Source organism: Artemia franciscana, chromosome 5 (assembly GCF_032884065.1).
Source record: "Artemia franciscana chromosome 5, ASM3288406v1, whole genome shotgun sequence".
In the NCBI taxonomy this organism is placed as follows: Eukaryota; Metazoa; Arthropoda; class Branchiopoda; order Anostraca; family Artemiidae; genus Artemia; species Artemia franciscana.
In genome coordinates, this window is record NC_088867.1 from 60094256 (window position 1) to 60113893 (window position 19638).

General features: G+C 34.8%; 2 protein-coding genes across 2 annotated transcripts in view; one reads left to right on the forward strand and one right to left on the reverse strand.

The window, feature by feature from the left end:
• LOC136027666 (atypical protein kinase C-like) overlaps positions 1-19638 on the reverse strand; it is a 94887-nt gene that overhangs the window by 52282 nt on the left and 22967 nt on the right. The window contains exons 4-5 of the mRNA XM_065705111.1: positions 19384-19434; positions 13835-13920 (exon numbers count right to left, since the gene is read on the reverse strand). Coding sequence (XP_065561183.1) covers positions 13835-13920; positions 19384-19434 — 137 coding nt within the window. The remainder of the gene's footprint in view (positions 1-13834; positions 13921-19383; positions 19435-19638) is intronic.
• Positions 263-11461, forward strand: LOC136027665 (uncharacterized). The gene is made up of 3 exons (XM_065705109.1): positions 263-636; positions 6307-6506; positions 10610-11461. Exons 1-3 carry the CDS (start codon positions 465-467, stop codon positions 11366-11368), a joined length of 1131 nt encoding a protein of 376 aa, XP_065561181.1. The 5' UTR covers positions 263-464; the 3' UTR covers positions 11369-11461.

Genomic DNA, 19638 nt, shown 5'->3' on the forward strand with positions numbered 1-19638 from the left:
ACAAATGGACAATCCAAGAAATTTAGAAGAACCTTGATATTCTAGGAGAGTGAGGCGGGTCAAGGGCACGAAGGCGAAACCCCACTCTATACGGAACTCATTCTGCCTATTAATAATTTCACCAAGATAAGAAACTGCAATCATTTGCTACATTGGTGAATCCAATTAACAAATTGCAAAACCTGACTATTTTATATCGCATTACTTTTCTGTCATTAGCACATAAAAAGAGTTTTTTGATACTAACTACTTGACGCAACTAATTTGGCCTTGAGGCAAGCAAACAAGAACATGAGAATGCATTGGCGAATCTCTGGAGCGCTTAGCGACTGCGATTGATTATTTCAGCGTCGCGATGAATGCTCTGTTACAAGAATCAAACAGGAAACGACTAGACTTTAGTTGAGATAAAAACACTGTGCATTGAAAAAGTTTTTTATTTATTTTCTTTTGATGAATTTAGAATGGAATGGCGATTAAGAATGGACCCAGGGGCGAATCAGCCTTGGGCAATTTCTTTTATAAATGAAGTGAAATCTCGACCAGTGCTCTATGTCAAGAAGGGAAGATCGAAAACCCCAGGCGAGGATACAAGAAAAGAATGGCAAGAAATCGGGGAGAAGTTTGGTCTTGAGCGTGAGTAGCCTAGTTCTCTTACTTCGCATCAAATGAAAGGATGAGTAGGGTGATTTTTCTCAAAAAAAAAAATGGACAAAACCAAAGGTTATTAGTCTACATCTAGGCCCACTCAAAAGGAAACGCTATTAATTATATAATGCTTACTTATATTGGTAGAGGCAAAGAATTGGGGCTATTGAAAAGGAAAAATTTTCAGAAATCAATTCTTGCTTAGTAGTAGGCTATGTAGAGTATTTGTAGTAAACACATTTTGAATGAAGCTCTACTATACTTTACCCCAACCCCTTAATGTGCAAATATATAGCCCAAATTATATGTTTCCCACGTGTTCTTCTGCTTCTTGATTTCGTCACAGTTGATTCAATTAACGGGTTGAAACAAGAGTGACGCACTGTAAAATGAATGGGAAATATATGATTTGGCTATATTCTTGCACATTAGGGGTTGTGGGGTAAAGTATAGTTTGGGGGCAGGTTCAAAATGTGTTCACTACAATTATTATGTCTTTTATGGAGTAAGAATTGTTTTCTTGACATTTTTTCTGGTAAAATTCTAGTTCAGCTACTTTTTTCTATCTTGGAAAGGGGCTAGGTTAGAGAAATGAAACTTTCAGGGTTGGGTCTACAGACTAAAGTATGGTACTCATCGGTAATAGAGTAAACACTTGGGAAGTGAAGTTCGATTAAGGCTAATGAAATAAAACAAAATATGATGAAAATATAATAGTTTAGAAACAAATTTGGGCTATGTATTTAAAGATTAGGGAGGAGGTGGGGGGCGGGGTAAAGCATAGCATATATTATACTAACCAAACCAAAATACCAACTAAATACTTAAGTAAGATATAGCTTCAATTTATTTTCCAACCAAACCAAAGCTAATTTTGTGGTATAAAGAAGCTTGACCAGTTTCTTGTGTCATGTTCGCATCATCCGTGATCGAAATTATATAGTATTTATTATATAATTGATAAGTACCCAAGTATGTCCCGGGAAGGCATTTAAAAGTAACTACCTCCACACTTTCTCCCTCTGGAGGGCTCTGACCTTTGATGACTTTTAAAAATCTTTTAAAACTTAATACATGTGACACCTTGCAAAATAGATCTTCTGCTTAAATGAAGTACAACAAAACTGTTTTCAGCTTCACAACTTTGCTCAATCCCAATTTATGAGGTTTCAAAGATCCACAAATACGTTTCCTAAATTTAAAAAAAAATGACATGGCTTAAAATTCTACTCAAATAACGGGAATTGCATTTTCAGAACTAAAATCCCTTTCCAAGATAGTAAAACTTGCCAAACTAGAATTTTCGTAGATAACTTCGAAGACCACACTGCCTTTCCATGACGAAAGTAAAACAGTTCAAAATAGGGATGAAACCTTTTTATTTACTGCTGATTTTACTGCTGATGATGAACACTGTATATGTATTCGAAATATCCAGTTAAATAATTTTATATCTATTCACTGTCAATAAAAAGGTTTCATCCCTATTTTGAACTGTTTTACTTTCGAACTAGAATTTTCGCAGTAAAAAGTACTAAGACCTTTAGCACAAAGAACGAGGGCTTGAAGAGGGGGGTAGCCCCCATTCATGGAATACTTTCTGTTTGTTTTAACTTTAATGTCGGTCCTTATTTTTAGGTGAAAAAACTTGTTTTTTACAATTTAATTTCTTAACCTAAGTTTTATCCCGTGGAAGCCTTACCAGCAGGGAAGGAGTTAAATCATGAGCCTAAAAATACCTTTCAGGGCCCTGATTTAGATTCTAGATCATTTCCTGGCATTTTTGTTCACAAAAATGTCTAGTTCATGAGAAGGCGAGTGGTTGTGTCGAAGTGTAAGCAAGTCTTTTTGGGTCAGGTAGGAACGCCCGGTTTCTTTTGTGGAGGCTAAGATTTTTCGTAACCTTGAAAAAGCTTAAAATAGGCCTAGGTGAGCTTAGACTTTTTGACTTGACTTGCTTTATTAACTACTAATTATAAAAACTATACATACACACAACCGCCAGGGGAAGGCTCAGGCAGAATGCCAAGAAACTCTTGACATGTTAAGAATATTCGACTTTAAGCAGGTACTGGTGACAAGAATTTAGGTATTTTACCCCTATCCTAAATCGTAAAATTTTTGAAAGACGAGTCTAGAGCGTTTCAGGGCAACTTACAACCCAAAGATCCAATAAAACCCAGGAACGTATTTTTGGAATATGATTCAAAATTAGTTTACAATGAAATTGCACATCAGGGACTCATTATGGACAGTTGTTGAGTTACGAAATGAAACTTTAAGGAATGGGTCTAATACGAAAACTGGGAAGGTGTTTTCAAGGGAAGGCCCTGGCTGGGAAGGTGTTTTCAAGCTTGGAACAATTACGACGAGCGCCAGTTTCCATTTTACACCAGATCTCCAGACTCTTTGATTAGCTTGTGAGCCCTTTTCTTACCATCCGGATAAGATGCTTCATTGGTCTTCCTTTTTGCCTGGTCTCGACTATATTTAATTAGGCGTGTTTTTATATAAATAAACTAACAAATTAAACCATTGTGCATAAACAGGAAGATAGAAATATCACCATTTTGAATTGCTAACAAGCAAACTCATTGTAACACTTGGCCACGAACACTTGTATATAGGTGACGTATACCGGAGCTCCCCAAAAACGCGAAATTTCGAAAAAAACTGGTTCTAGTGGTGAAAATAGAAACAACGGACATATCAGAGAGACCATTTTGCTCTATGTACTTATTAAATAAACAAGAGTTAAGAGCTCATATGGCACTTGCGACAAGGTCGGAAGAGCCAAGAGCTCATATAGTATGAGCTCTGGCAAAATTCTAAGAATCAATAGATTGCTTTAAAAGGAAAATCAGAAGCTTAGTGCCGGTCGGGATTTAAAATAAGAGCTCTGAGTCACGAGGTTCTTCTAAATATCAAAATTCATTAAGGTCCGATCACCCACTCGTAAGTTGAAAATACCTAAATTTTTCTAATTTTTCCTCTCCCTTCAGCCCCCCAGATGGTCGAATCGAGGAAAACGACTTTATCAAGTCAATCTGTGCAGCTCCCTGACACGCCTACCAATTTTCATCGTCCTAGCACGTCCAGAAGCACCAAGCTCGCCAAAGCACTGAACCCCACCCCCTAGCTCCCCCAAAGAGAGCGGATCCAGTCCTGTTACGTCTATCACGTATCTACGACATTTATAAGCGTTTTCCAAGATTTCCGGTTTCCCCTCCAACAACTTCCTACAATGTCAACAGATCTGGTCAGGATTTGTTGACATTGACATTAAGAGCTCTGAGACATGTTCCTTCTAAATATCAAATTTCATTAAGATCTGGTCACCAATTCTTAAGTTAAAATACCTCAATTTTTCTAATTTTTCCAAATTAACAACCTCCAGCTCCCCTAAAGAGAACAGATCCGTTCCAATTATTTCAATCACATATCTATAACTTGTGCTTATTCTTCCCATCAAGTTTCATCCCGATCTCTCCACTCTAAGCGTTTTCTAAGATTTCCGGTTTCCCCCTCCAGCTCCCCCCAATGTCACCAGATCTGGTCGGGATTTAAAATGAGAGTTTTGAAGCACAAGATCCTTCTAAAGATCAAATTTCATTAAGATCTGATCACCCGTTCGAAAGTTACAAATACCTCATTTTTCTAATTATTAAGAATTACTCACACCCCCCCAACTCCACTAAAGAGAGTGGCTCCGGTCCGGTTATTTCCATCACATATCTTGGACTTGTGCTTATTCTTCCCACCAAGTTCCATCCTGATCTCTCCGCTTTAAGCGTTTTCCAAGATTTCCAGGTACCTCCCCCAATGACACTGGATCCGGTCGGGATTTAAAATAAGATATCTGAGTTACGAGGTCCTTCTAAATATGGAATTTCATTAAGATCTGATCACTCGTTCGTAAGTTAAAAGAATTAACCTCATTTTCTCTAATTTTTTAGAATTAACCTTCCCCCCTCCCAGCTCCCCAAAGAGAGCGGATCCGTTCCGGTTATGTCAATCATGTATCTAGGACTTGTGATTATTTTTCACATCAAGTTTCATCCCGATCCCTCCACTCTAAGCGTTTTCCAAGTTTTTAGGTTTCCCCCCAACTCCCCGCAATGTAACCGGATCCGGTCGGGACTTAAAATAAGAGCTCTGAGACACGATATCCTTCCAAACATCAAATTTCATTAAGATCCGATCACCCGTTCGTAAATTAAAAATACCTCATTTTTTCTAATTTTTCTGATTTAACCGTATTATACGTATAACGTAAACGTATAATGAATAAACATGTTATTTCAACTGAAAGTTAGGAGCAACATTAAAACTTAAAACGAACAGAAATTATTGCGTATGCTAGGTGGACTGCGACGTCTTCAACCCTCGTTCTTTACGCTAAGGTCTTAAAGCTCTTTAAAAATACTTCTCAATGAAAATCAAGGGCCCTTGTGTTTGAGAAGTCTTTCGTAAAGAATCAGGACAAAAAGTCAATATTAAGCGTAAAGAGCAGGGGTTGAGAACGTTGCAACCCCCCTAATATAAAGAATAATTTCTATTCGTTTTAAGTTTTAATATTGCTCCTTACTTACAGTTAAAAAAAACCTTTTTTCACTTAATTTCTGACTTTTTCAAATCATGCCAGGAAATCCAATAGACCCTTCCCCCTCGTGTAGCACTTCGCCTGAAAACTTCCCCCGGAAAATTCTCCCGCGGGAAATACCCCCCTCCCCGCAGAAAATTGCCATGAAAAATTTCTAGGTGTTTCCTAATAACAAATAATATATGCGAAAGTGTGAATATTTTGCAAATTGCGTAACTTACAGCCCTTTTACAGGGACTACGGAAAGCCATGTCATCACCAAAAGCACAGTTATTGGACTTATCGATTATGCTGAATCAAATGCCCATCTTAAAATTTTTATAAGATGTCTTTTGGGGAAAATGATTCCTTCCAATTCTTTTGAAAAGGGCACAAGAACTTCTGATTTCCGTACCAAATGAGTTATCACCTTATGTTTTAGGTTCTATTCAATCACCCCTGTGAAGAACAAAAACAAAAAAGAAAATAAACACGCATCCGTGACCATTTCTTCTGCCAAAAAATACGAAATTTCACATTGTTACATATTGGAGTTAGAAACCTTTACAGTTCTATGATATGCTGAACCTGATTGTGCAATTTTCGTTAACATCTCTTGATTTTTAGGGCGTATTCCCTCCCCTTTTCGAATTTTAGGCAAATTTCCTCAGGCTCATAGCTTTTGATGGGTACCACTAAACTGAATGAATTATATATATTTGGAATCACCATAAAAAACCAATTCTTTTGATGTATCTATTGTTATCAAAACTCCGGTTTTTAGAGTTTCGGCTACTATTGGACAGAATCGCTCCTTTTCGTTATCACGAACTGTTTGAAATGGCATGAAATGTTTAATAAGAGTTATGATAAACTGAATGATGCAATATAATATAAGAATATCCTTTTTCATACTAAGCAGCGCACTTGTCAATTGCAAAAATCACCGTATTTTTAAGTCTGGTTGATGTGTGCGGTACGCCACAGACTAACAAAATTAGTTTAAAGTTGATGTTAAAATTGTTTTTGGTATTGATGAATCTGCAATTGTTGATACTTATGTGGGTTTTTCTTAGCAATCGACTGCCAGAAGAAATGGAAGTGCTTCCGAGATGTGTACATCCGGGAGAGGAAGAAGGAAGTTGATAAAAGACGGTGGTACTGGTATCCGTTTCTAACTTTCTTGGAGCCTCATGTGATAACAAAAAAACCTGGCTTTGATTCTTTTCTTGATTATGAAGCGGTAAACGGCGAAGGTTCCAATCCAACACAGACGGTAAGCGTTCATTTATTTAATTTTTTTTATGTTAATTTTAGACAAAATGAGGGTATTCAACAGAGTCAGTTTCTCCACAACTTTGAAACTAATGACGGATCATGTCTACTGCCCTACTAATGCTGAAAGATATGGTGTTTTTTATTTTATTTATGAAGAAGATAATTCTGAACTTTTTCATTTTTGAATTTCCTGCTCTTATTTAACATTATAATCATATCTAGAATGTCCTGTTCAGCAGAATCTAAGTATTTGCAAAAATCACTAAACAGAAAAAGTGGCCCAGAAAAAGGGTGGTTCCATCTCGCGCGAGAGCTAGGAAATGGGTGTTCATAAAGAGTTTTTTTTTTTTTGTCAGAATGGGTGTCTATTTAGACTTGCATGCGTAAACAAGTATCAACTTATCTGAAATAAGTTGCAGCTAAACATCCAATTCTAGAGTATATAACACTTTGTCTAGCCTAGGGTCTCGAAATTCTACTAATCAGGAAGCCTCTTTTGCATTATATTTGTCACATATGCTCAAGAGTAGCGATCACATCTTTGTTAGGCTGAACCTAATTTCTTAGTGTCAAGACATGTGCATTTCTAAATAATCAATCAGTTCCTGTTCACATGTAAAATGCGGTGCTCGGTTGCAACAAATTTCAGCTCTAGAGTATATAACTCTGTATCTAGGGTTTCAATCAATCAGGAAAACTCTTATGTACTATATTTGACACATATGCTCAAGGGTATTAATCACATGCTTGTTTGGCTGAATTTAATTTCTTAGTGTCAAGACATGTGTCTGTCCAGACATAAATAATCAATCAGTTCCTGTTCACATATAAAATGCGGTGCTCGGTTGCAACAAATTTCAGCTTTAGAGTATATAACTCTATGTCTAGTATTTCGATTTCAATCAATCAGGGAAACTCTTTTGTACTATTTTTGACAAATATGCGCAAGAGTAGCGATCACATGTTTGTTAGGCTGAACCTAATTTCTTAGTGTCTTGACATGTGTCTATCAACACATAAACAACCAACCAGTTCCTGTTCACACGTAAAATGCGGCTGCAACAAGTTCCAGCTTTAGAGAATATAACTCTGCATCTAGGGTTTCAATTTCAATCTGTCAAGAAGCCTCTTTCACACTACTTTTATCGCACAAGTTAAGAGCATCGCTCACATGTATAATTGGCTTAACTCCCATGCTTAAGCAAGTTCTTGGCTGGACATACAGGTCTACGTATGGAAGTCTTGCTGGATGTACATGTGAAGGTCGCTTAAATGTATGGATTATAAAGAGTATATGGAGAGACCTGGTGGAATATATACCTGGAAGACGATCTGAAGCCTATTCCTGCTAGCTATTCTTTTCCTTTTTATTGCGTTATATAATTTGCAAGTGACAGTCAAATCGAGCCAACCAGTGAATTATCTGAATATTCCTTCACTGAAGGCTTTTAAAATCAAGAATTCCGTTAATTTCCGATCATCTCAAGCCAGTTTATCCTGTTTTGTTTCAAGGCTGGGAGATCGAGTCGAAACTCTCAGAAAAGGTTTTTTGGGATGAGTAGGGGGCTTTTAATTTTATTTTTCAGGGAAGAGGCGAAAATATTCTACCTGCCCTCACAAAAGCGAATATCCTGCGTTTTTTGGGGCTTTTTTAATGTCTGACACCCTAGAAATATGATTCCTAACATGGGGCCAAGGCCCCATTGGTGGGGAATGAGAATATTTTGGTCAATCATGGCAAGATGTGGACTCTTCGAATGAGTATTCTTTAGACTCTTAATTTCGAAAAAAAAAATCATATGAACAACGTCATACATCGTGTAAAAGGTGTTGTATTCAGACAACGATTTTCATTAGCATAAAATATGCCTAGAGGATGACCAGAAAAAAAGATACCAAATTAATCGCCTTTTAAGCTTCCTTCAGTGAAATGCACGTAAAAGTTTGAGTAAAAAAATTTAAATATCATGAGGGGGCATCAGGATTTTAGAAATGCCTAGATGGGGTATGGCCCAAAATCGGTTGGGAACCACAGGCCTGGAGGCTCTCTGACCATTTACGACATATAAAGTTTGAATTCTACAAACATGTTTGGAACCGCTAAAAATCAAAAGGAACCAAACTTTTATGTTTAAGAATTTCGAGGGTTTGACATCTTCATTGTTTGCGTGTAAAACGAGCTACGTTTTGATTCAATACAAAAAAAGCTAAGTCCTGGCTAAATTTAAAAATAAGCTGTGCACAGTCTTCTTCTATTGCCTAAGCAAAAGGATTCAGAATCCACACTGCGAGGTGTAAGGTACTCCCCTTATTGTTGTTTAAAATTATGACTAATAAAAACTATACTGAATGAGATAAGACGAGCTTGGGAGTTTTATTTTCCTTTTTTACACAGATTACTGAAACGTTGCCCGACAATATTTTCCAGAGGAATTTCAAAATTAAGATTCCAACGTTGCCAGAGAATCCCATTCACTGAGCTCTCTTGCCGGTGCATTTTTTCTTAATTAGATTGGAAAACAAGATAACAGTTGGTTAATAGAAGAGTAAATAGCCTTAAGCGCTTCCCCTAAAGGTAAAAATAAAGTCAACACAAAACAATTTTTATTCTTGGCCACCCAAATAGCAGATAAGCAAACGCAGTGATTAAAACAACGTGAAAAAAAAGTGTGCACGTGCTTTTCTTATATTCAATTCTTGCACAATAATGTAGGTCTTATTTTAGGCTTAAAGGTTTAGTTCCTTTGCTAAGGAATAACACATTTGTCTACATAAGCATAAGTGCGATATGAAACATTAAATTCATCAAACCTGCGCAAAGGAGGGGGTCTAAGGGGATACACATTCATTCTTTCTAGAAGACAAGTATTAAAAACATTCAAGAGTAAAAGCTTCCAAAAAAGTAAGAACTGTTTGTTTTTTATTTCACAATTATAGACTACATATTTTTTTATGTGCTTGGCATGAAGAGGTGACTACCCTCTTTTACTTCGCTTCAAAGTCCACTTACCTTGTAATTGCTGTGCTTTGGCATGGTATGTTTGAATCAAAAAAATTTATGAACTAATAAAAGGGCACGATTTTATATATTTTTAGACATACCAAAGTGTATGGCCAACTTATAAGAGTGGAAATTGGCCTTAGTGCCGATCAAAAATTCATCAGCGCCATCTATCATTTGGCATTTTTTGACTGTGTTTTTCTCAAGCTTTTTAATTGTGTTTTTCTCTGAAACTGAGATAAGACACTTATTTCTACAGTAACTTTGCCAGTAGCATTAATTTTGCTTATTGTTACACTGGAAAAATACCTTGAAACGCTTAACATGAGATAGCGTTCATGTTACCCTTTGGGGCATGTAGTAGATAATTACAGTCAGATCAAAAGATATTTTACACAGAGAAAGTCAAGTGCTTCAAAAAAGAATTTAAACTCAAACATATATTTGATTCTGGAAGTGAAGCATGACGATAGGAAAGAAATGACCTCAGAATTTGTAAAGACTTCTGTGGGCAATGCTCCTGTACTGCACTCAAAAAGAAGGGGAAGGTGAGTTGTAAAAAAAAAATCCAGTGCAGTTGTTGAGTTGTCTATAAATAGCATTTTAGGAAAGGATTCTCCTGCCAATCTTTCTCTACTCAAAGCATGTGATTCCTGTCCTTAGTACAATAGTCATGAAATAGGCTTTAAACGGTAAAAAAATAACTAAATGTTCCTCTAGTAATGAATAGCAATTTTGATACCACTCGACGTTCAAATTTAATGACCATGATTAGGTTCACATTCTAAAAGAGAAACATAGTGTCATAGAGATGTTAGTTATTCGGAAACGTCATAGCTTAGCGTAGAAAGGGAGATTATAAACTGAATTTTGTTTGAAGATTAGATCTCCAAACTTTTGTAAGAGTACGTCTCCAATAATTTTCAGATTTTAAACAATTTAAAAGAGAAAAATGGTGTCTGATAGTTTTTAGTTATTCGGAAGCTTCATAACATAACAGAGAAAAGGATTTTGAAAACAAAAATTACTACCTTTTCCACTGTAAGAAATAATTCTTGGGACAGTTTTGGAGCCATCTTAATCCATTTATCTTCTTTCAGGGCCGCATTTCAGTAAAAGAAGAAGTGTCTGAACATGAAGAAGATGAAGAAAAGTCGAGCTCAACACGTTTTATGCATGAGATTGGCTCTTACTTAGAGCTAGTACAAACCGAAGAAGCGTCCAACGGCACCAGACATCAACATAAGGAAGAAGAAGAAGAGCCACGGTCAAAACGGTTCAAGCATTTCAATGGCTCTCCAATAGAGTCGGGGCAGGATGAAAGAATACCTAGAGACGGTTTGTCTTTAATTAGAGAGGAGGATGCAGACGAAGCTTTTTGTCGATCTGTGGCAGCGGATTTGAAACAATTAAATTGTAGAGATAAGGCCTTGGCAAAATATAAAATACAAGAAGTTTTATATAAAGTGACATCTGGGGTCTACGAAGAACAGGTCACCAATAAAGGGACATCTGGGACTCATGAGGAGCAGGCCACCAATGAAGTGACATCTAGGAGCTACGAAAAGCAGGCCGCCAATAAAAAGACATCTGGGACTCATGAGGATCAGGCCACAAATAAAGTAACATCTGGGAGCTACGAAAAGCAGGCCACCAATAAAGAGACGTCTGGGACTTATGAAGAGCAGCCCACCAATGAAGTGACATCTGGGAGCTACGAAAAGCAGGCCACCAATGAAGAAACATCTAATATTTATGAAGAGCAGGCCACAAAGGAAGTGACACCTAGAAGCTACCAAAAGCAGTCCACGAATCAAGTGATATCTCGGATCTACAAAGACCAGAGCACCAAGGACTAGCTCGATTTTATCTCTTTCTTCTTTTTTTGTTAAAGTTTCAATTTTTTACTTCCTTGTTGAGATGGAATAGAATAATTATTCGTACTGTAAATATTTAGCTGTGCTTAATTTGTGAATCACTAACTCGACAGGCAAGCGACATCATGGTAGCAAATCGAATACTTGTTTTGGCTGTAGTGCTACATTTAACGTTTTAATACTACAACATTGTATTAATCAACCATCGGTTTTTATTAATAGATTTAATGGATTCTAATGTCAATTACTTTTCTTTAACACAAACAAATCCTAATTTTTTTTAACCAAGTTTTAACCTTGTCAACCTACCATTTTGAATTTAATGTTCGAATTTACCATTTCTGTGTTGACAAGGAAGACAAAGTAATTTTTCTATCGTCAAAAGAGGATAGAAATAGACGTACTGTCAACATTTCTACAAATCGCACGCCCGCCGTGTCCCCAGAGAATAAAAACAGCCAAATTCCTTGTCGTGTCGACAGAGATGTTCATCCAAACCCGGTACTGATAGGTAGATGTCAAAGGGTGGTTCACATGCTCGCGTAATGCAATGCTTTTTTCATATCATCTGGCGTCTATTCATATAACAGATCTATAGGTCAATCGTCATCGACTTGCGTCGTATCATCAGTTTCAAATTGAACATACATATATCCGTTGAAAACCCGCAGTTATTGCTTTTGATTTTAAATACATAAAGGACCGCCGCACTTTCTTTGTAGATGGTGTTTAGGTGCCTCACTCTGTGACGATGATGCATTTTGGAATAACTATAGGCAGAAACTTGATAAAAATTGTCATATCCTCCCTAGACATCTTGAAGAAGAAAAAAACTAGAACCACTTATGCATCAATTGCTACTGATGTTAAACGTATTGATCAATTAAACCAGTAAATATATGTACGACAAAAAATAGGTATTTATATATATAAATGTATTATATATTATTAAATAATATATATGAAATATGAATATTACAAAATATGAGTATGTATATATATATATATATATATATATATATATATATATATATATATATATATATATATATATATATATATATATATATATATATATATATATATATATATATATATATATATATATATATATATATATATATATATATATATATATATATATTTAGATATACCAGATTCCATTACTGACACAGGGACAAAGTGAACATTTTACTCGAGGTGTTTATTTATGCTCTTTATACACCCCCTCCTTTAAATAATATTTGACATCCACCAGACCTAGATTTTCCTTCTACAATCCAATATAGGCTAGGTCCAATGATTTTGATGAGTCAAGGAGTCCGTTCACAAAGAAAACAACAGATGAAAGACAATGGGAAATATATTAATTAGGACCGCATACGAGATAATCAGGAGGAGGGTGGGGTGCATTTGTGAGTAAAATTATTATCATATTGGAAAGAACGTAAAAAGAAAGGCATCAAGTACCATGTTCGCCTTGTCACTGCTTTCTATAGTTAATTTAGTTCAGAACTGGACAGCGGATCCTTAACCACAGAATAAACAAAAAAGGCATGATTTGATCAAATCTAAAACCGATAAATTCTTAATATTCTTTTAACTTTGGCTGTGTTTATTTCATGGTGTTTAAGGCCAGCAGAGGAAGAAGAAATGGCGAAAAGTTGAACTGGTGGATTTAAACTAGTCGTATTCAAACGTGTTGATATCCCTTTTTGCGTAAAATGATCTGCCTAAGAAATATTCTAAACTGAACTTCTAATTTCAATATTTTAAATAAAAATCAGTTATTAAGATTCAAAAGGTGAGTGATTAGTAAACGAGTGAGGGAAGATAATGATTATTTGTCAGAGATTTTCAAATTCTATTTATAATTGCGTAAAAATAGCAAGTTAGATAAAATAAAATCCATGTTTTTTAGCTCTAAAAAATTGTGGTCGGGAAAGAATATTGTTCAAACCAAGTAACTTAACCACAGAATAAACAGAAAAGGCTTTTTCTGTCTTCGCATGAAAAGAATCCTTTTTCGCAAGAATTTAAACTGTTCATCCTCATATTTCATCAAAGAAAATTACAGGATAAACTGAATTGAATTTTAATTCATTCCAAAAATACACCGATCTGCAGTATTTTGCGGATATGCATAAATGCTTACTGATAGCTTTGCGTCTTTGAACAGAAATTGTGAAAAAAGGGGGTGGTAATTTTGCGCCCCACTTTTTATATAATGATTTTGGCTCACGACCGACTAAATTTGATTCCCGTCGGGATCTAGCTTAAAACAGAAAATGACAGAGGCGGGTCTAGAGCAAAATCTTGAAGGAGGGGGATTAGTGTGATAAAGGTGCCAATAATTGACCAAATTGACAAATGTCTTGAGGGGGGCCGGGGGGGCCCCCGGCTCCCTCTGGATCTTCCAGTGGAAAATGATATCAAAAATAACCTTACCCTGTTAAACCGTTTAGGCTGGAAGGAATGTCCGTTAACCTTATATAGCTTGCGCCATCTTCTTGCTCCTCTCCTATAAATGCTCTCTGCAAAAAAAAAGACACATGTAGAGCATACTTTTGAAATGAGATTAGAATCGGAAATCGTGATATGAATTATTAACAAATAAGAAAATATGTTTCCACACTTCCGGACTTTGGTCAACTGACTACTTGGCACCACGGTTTTTCTTAGGTGGAGAATTCGTAAAAAAGCGTCTTAAAAAATGGTGTAGTTGAAGTGAACTGGTTATTTTCACCAGATAGTGTATGAGCTGGCAAGAAGACAAATATTAATTATTGATTGCTTTTAGTTGACTCTAAACAATGACGGTACAGACAAATTGGCTCACAATAGCAACTACAAGGTACTTTTTCAAGACAACACGGTACAGGGAATAGTGTCCCAACAGATTAAAGGTACAATACACAGCTTAAAACCATAATAGTTACGTACAAGTGCGGAAGAATCACCATTTGAAGCTAATTCAGGCTGGTAGGTATCATTTTCATTCATCTTGACGGTAAAATTTTATAGCGAAAATAAATTTTCGAAAGATCGAAAACTAGCCTGAAACCCCATGAAAATTGTGTCGAAAAGCATAAGGTATTCAGACGCTCGTTTAACTGCTTTAATTAACATGGCTTTCAGTAGAGCTTATTTAAATTAATTGCAATGACTTATAGACTAAGCGGTATTATCGAGCTCTATAGAGGATTTTTTGAAAAAAAAAAAACTTACACCCCCACAGAACCTTAAAACTAATAAACAATTGCAGGTTATTGAGCTGTCAAGTACATTAAGAAAATGATAAATTAAGTACATTAATTATGTACAATGTATATTAAGTACAATGTACATTAAGTACATTGCAAATACATTAAAAATGATAACTGTAACACGCTGCAACAAGCGCTAAAGGTCACAAATTTAATATTTGTAATTCCTTATTGAACGCAAAAAATACAAAAGAAAATGCAATCAAACAGTTCCTGGTAACAAACTGTAAGCAGAGAACAACTCGGCCCCCAAAAAAGCCAAAGGATCTTAATGAAAATTACATGATCAGATTCATCATATCAGCGAACACTTAATGAGTAGATTTCAAGCTCCTATCTACAAAAAGTGGGATTCAGTTTAAAAAAAAATTAGAAGAAAGATCATGGATGCGTATGTGTGTGTGTTTTTTTATGGACAAATCAATCGTAATAAACCAAAAGGACCGTAACCAACCAAAGGTCCTAGAAGACTGAGAGAGGGCAACTAGCCCCCCATGCCTCCCCTTCCCCAAAGACACCCAATCGAATTTTGAGACAGCCATTTGATTTAGCATAGTTGAGAAGTCCAATAACTGTGTCTTTGGCGACGAAGTCACACTCCGTAGCTCCGTAGTCCATGAGGAAAGGGCTATAAGTTACGCAATTTGCACATTATTCACGTATAGTATTTGTTACAGATAAATATATGTAAATTTTAATGAGGGGAATTATCTGCGGGGGAGTATATGATTTGAAAAACGATCAAAATTTTAATAAAAAATATTTTTTTTTTCAACGAAAGTAAGGTGCAACATTAAAAATTAAAACGACAGAAATTATTCCATAAATAAGGAGAGCTGCCCCTTCCTTAACCCTCACTCTCCACGCAAAATTCCGAATTTTTACCACCGTTCTTTAAGAAAGACTGATCACACATAAGGGCCGTTAAATTTGAATGAGAAGCATATTTATAGAACTTTGACTTAGGGTAAAGAGCGAGGGTTGAGGAAGGGGGAACCCCCTCGTTTACGGAATAATTTCTGTTCGTTTTAGGTTTGAACGCTGGTCCTTACTTTCAGTTGATTTTTTTTAAGCACAATTGAACGCGGGGTAAGTAATTACCATTCCTAATTGACTACTGATCAAATATTAAAATCAGGGGTTATTTCATGTTTAAAAATAGCAATAAGTTTAAACAGCTACATTCCATAACTATTTGATGGAGAAAAGACTGTCAGTTCGCTTTTTAAAATTCGGTTGCCCGCCTCTCAATCGGGCGGGCCCTATTAGGCTTAGCTCACTTGTTCGCCTCTGAGACCAAGCGAATTCAGTCACCCGTATTGCATACAAGCCCAGTGGGCATTGCCCTTCAAGAGCCAACCCTAAAATCTTTGTCATCCCCCTTGCAATTCCAGTGGGCTTCCTCAATATGCTAAGCTCATATAATGTCAAGTTGCCCAATGTTAGTTGCCCAATTGCTTACAAGTCTTGTGGAAATGATCAGTCATAATTCTCAGAAAACATTTTATTTGGGATCTCCTATTGCCTTGAAATGACTCATAGAACTCATAGACTATTTGTCAGGCCTTTTAACTTTTAGTTACTATCAAGTTAAATGGCTTAGTGGCCAGTTACGCCCTTTTCAATGGATTCCGGTGCAATTTTATTTATGACAATGTACTGTGGTTGGATCAATTGGAAACCAGGAGTCGGGATCAGAACCAGTTATAAAAGGTTTCACGATAAAAAAAAAAGATACGAGAGAAGTCTGCGAAAAACTTATTAGAAGTTTATAGAAGAAGATTTATAGAGGTTTACAGAATTTATTTTTAAAAAAGAATAAAAGTTTGTAAAATTTATAGATGTTTATAGAAGAAGATTTGTCGAGCTTTATAGAATTTATTTTTTAAAAAGAATACAAGTTTATAAAATTTCGAGAAGTTTATAGAAGAAGATTTGTAGAGGTTTATAGAATTTACTTTTAAAAAAAGAACAGAAGTTTATAAAAATTAACGAAGTTTATAGAAGAAGATTTAAAGAGGTTTATAGAACTTAGTTTAAAAAAGAACCGAAGCCTACCAAAAATTTACGAAAGTTTATAGAAGAGGATTTATAGAGGTTTATAGAATTCATTTTAAAAAAGAACAGAAACCAAAAATTTATAGAAAGTTTACAGAAGAAAATTTGTTGAGGTTTATAGAATTTGTTTTTAACAAAGAATAGAAGCCTAACAAAAATTTACAGAAGTTTATACAAAAAGATTTATGGGGGTTTATAGAATTTATTTTAAAAAAGAATATAAGTTACTAAAATTTATAGAATTCTATAGAAGAAGATTTATAGAGGTTTATAGAATTTATTTTTAAAAAAGAATAGAATTTTATAGACGAAGATTTATAGAGCTTTATAGAATTTTTTTTTTTTTAAAGAATAAAAGCCAACCAAAAATTTACAAGGTTTATAAATAAAGGTTTATAGAGGTTTACAGAATTTATTTTAAAAAGAGAATAAAAGTTTATACAATTTATAGAATTTTATAGAAGAAGATTTTTAAAGGTTTACAGAATTTATTTTTGAAAAAGAATAGAAGTTTATAGAAGAAGATTTATAGAAGTATATAGAATTTATTTTTAAAAAAGAATAGAAGTTTATAAAATTTATGGAATTTTATAGAAGACGATTTGTAGAGGTTTATAGAATTTATTTTTTTTAAACAACAGATGTTTATAGAAGAAGATTTATCGAGGTTTATAGAATTTGCTTTAAAAACAGAATAGAAGCCTACCGAAAATTTAAAAAAGTTCATAGATAAAGGTTTATAGAGGTTTACAGGATTTATTTTAAAAAGAGAATAGAAGTCTATAAAATTTATAGAAGTTTATAGAGTTTTATAGAATTTATTTTTAAAAAAGAATAGAAGTTTATAAAATTTATAGAAGTTTATAGAAGAAGATTTATAGAGGCTTATAGAACTTATTTTTAAAAAAGAATAGAAGTTTATAAAATTTATAGAAGTTTATAGAATTTATAGAAGAAGCAATAGACTACGCAGAGTTATAGTCTTAACGTAGGCAGTGCATAGTAGACTCGATCCCTGCATAGAATACATTATGTGTTGCGTGTAGATGTTGCGTTATGGAAAAGCCAACAAAGTCGAAGTTATTTTGCTGGATTAACAATTGATAAATCTCAATAATAAAGTAATAAACTGTTCCTAGAAATCCTTCCACGCTTTATCAGAGCCTGAATCCTCGTCTCTATTCCACATTTTTAATTTTTGAATAGCTTGCCTACTATGATTATAGTGGTTTCAGATGATGATTATGGTGAGCGTTAGTAAAGTTTGAAAAAACTCGTTTAATTGTCAAAGACATACTTGACGTAACTTAACCACTTAGTATGTCAAATTAGGTACGTAGTGTGAATGCGACTTAACAATTATGGTCTTATGGCCTTTTGATTAGTATTATTTATTGGTCATTTTACAAACTAGCACCTATGTTTGATTTACTTTAAATTAAACACAAAACGAGGCGAAGGTTCAACAAATTTCCAAAAACTGGTCAGCTTAAATTTATATCCAAGCAAACAGACCACCAAAATACCCACTGAGTGGGACTCCAAGTTGCATGACGGTAGTAAGTGTTTTACATAACAAGGACCAGTTGGGAGGTCCCCAAGTGTGTGACCTGGGGTATGAGGCACCAGAGGAACGGAGAAAAGAAGCGTCAATTTAGAAACGTCATAACAAACTTTATTTTTCTTGCAAAGTAAGTTGTTTTACTTTAAAAAAAAATTGGCACTTTACATAACAATTTGATCACATAGTCCAAAAAAGAAACTTGCACTTCCAATTTGTATAGATACCGTAAGCAGTGGCACCAATGGGGCAGAGACGGTAAAACACAAAGCATGTCCGAGACATATACAGGAGGGCGACCTCAAGGCTCTCCCCCCCCCCATAAATTTTCCCGAATCCTGGGCACTTCTTATTCAAATCATCGAATGAAACTTAAGAGATTAAGTTCCATAATTAATAAGGCATCATTAATAAGATTCCAAGATTCCATAATTAACAAGATTCCATAATTAATAAGGCATAATTAATTGAGGCTTTTGCCAATACTGCGAAAGCTGTTTAAAATAAATAAATGAATATATTATAAAATAAATAAATGAATGAGTTTTTAACAGAAAATAATTTTGAAAAGAAACCCAGACATGACAAGGTGAAGCACCGGCGGTGAAGTACCGATGAATAAAGGGTCCACCTCACTAACAGTATGATCTTAATTGATTGACTACATTGATTTATTGATTGATCTATTGATCTTAATTGATTGACTACACTGACTACAGATACACCATACTCTTCAATCATTCGCGAAAATAATTATGAAGAAACGTATACCAGGTCATTCTTTTCTTTTTGTTCCTTTTTTTGGGCCATCTCATAAAACTATTAAGACAAGACTGAAAATTTAAAAGTAATAAGAAATGTTTTGAAAGTGAAACTAAAAGCCAGAAATAAAATATTGGTTCAAAATCGAGTCTCGGGAATTGTACTGCACAAGATGAAGCTTTTTATTTAAAAAATTCTCGATAGTAATTCCAGAAACGCACATCAAGAAACAATAAGAAAATTCAAGTGAAAACAAGTTAAAAGTAATAAAAAACAATAAAGAAATAAAAACAGATAAGTTAAGAATAAGCAACAATTAAACAAGATTGAAAATTCAAATAAATACTCACTATCTTCTCCCTGACAGAGCTGGCCCGGTGCAAGCGGAATATTGGGGAATACTAGAATAGAAAAAATATATAAAGATAAAATAAAAGATTGAAAGAAAAACCTGTTAAATACTAGCGAAACTAAGAGTGTAGTATTAATGCTGTTTATACGAAATACACAAATGATTAAAAGCTTAAAATAGGTTAAATTCCGATTCTAAAAAGCAACTTTTTATTTTAGCTTTCTAGGGTAAAACAAACCAAAATGAAATTTCA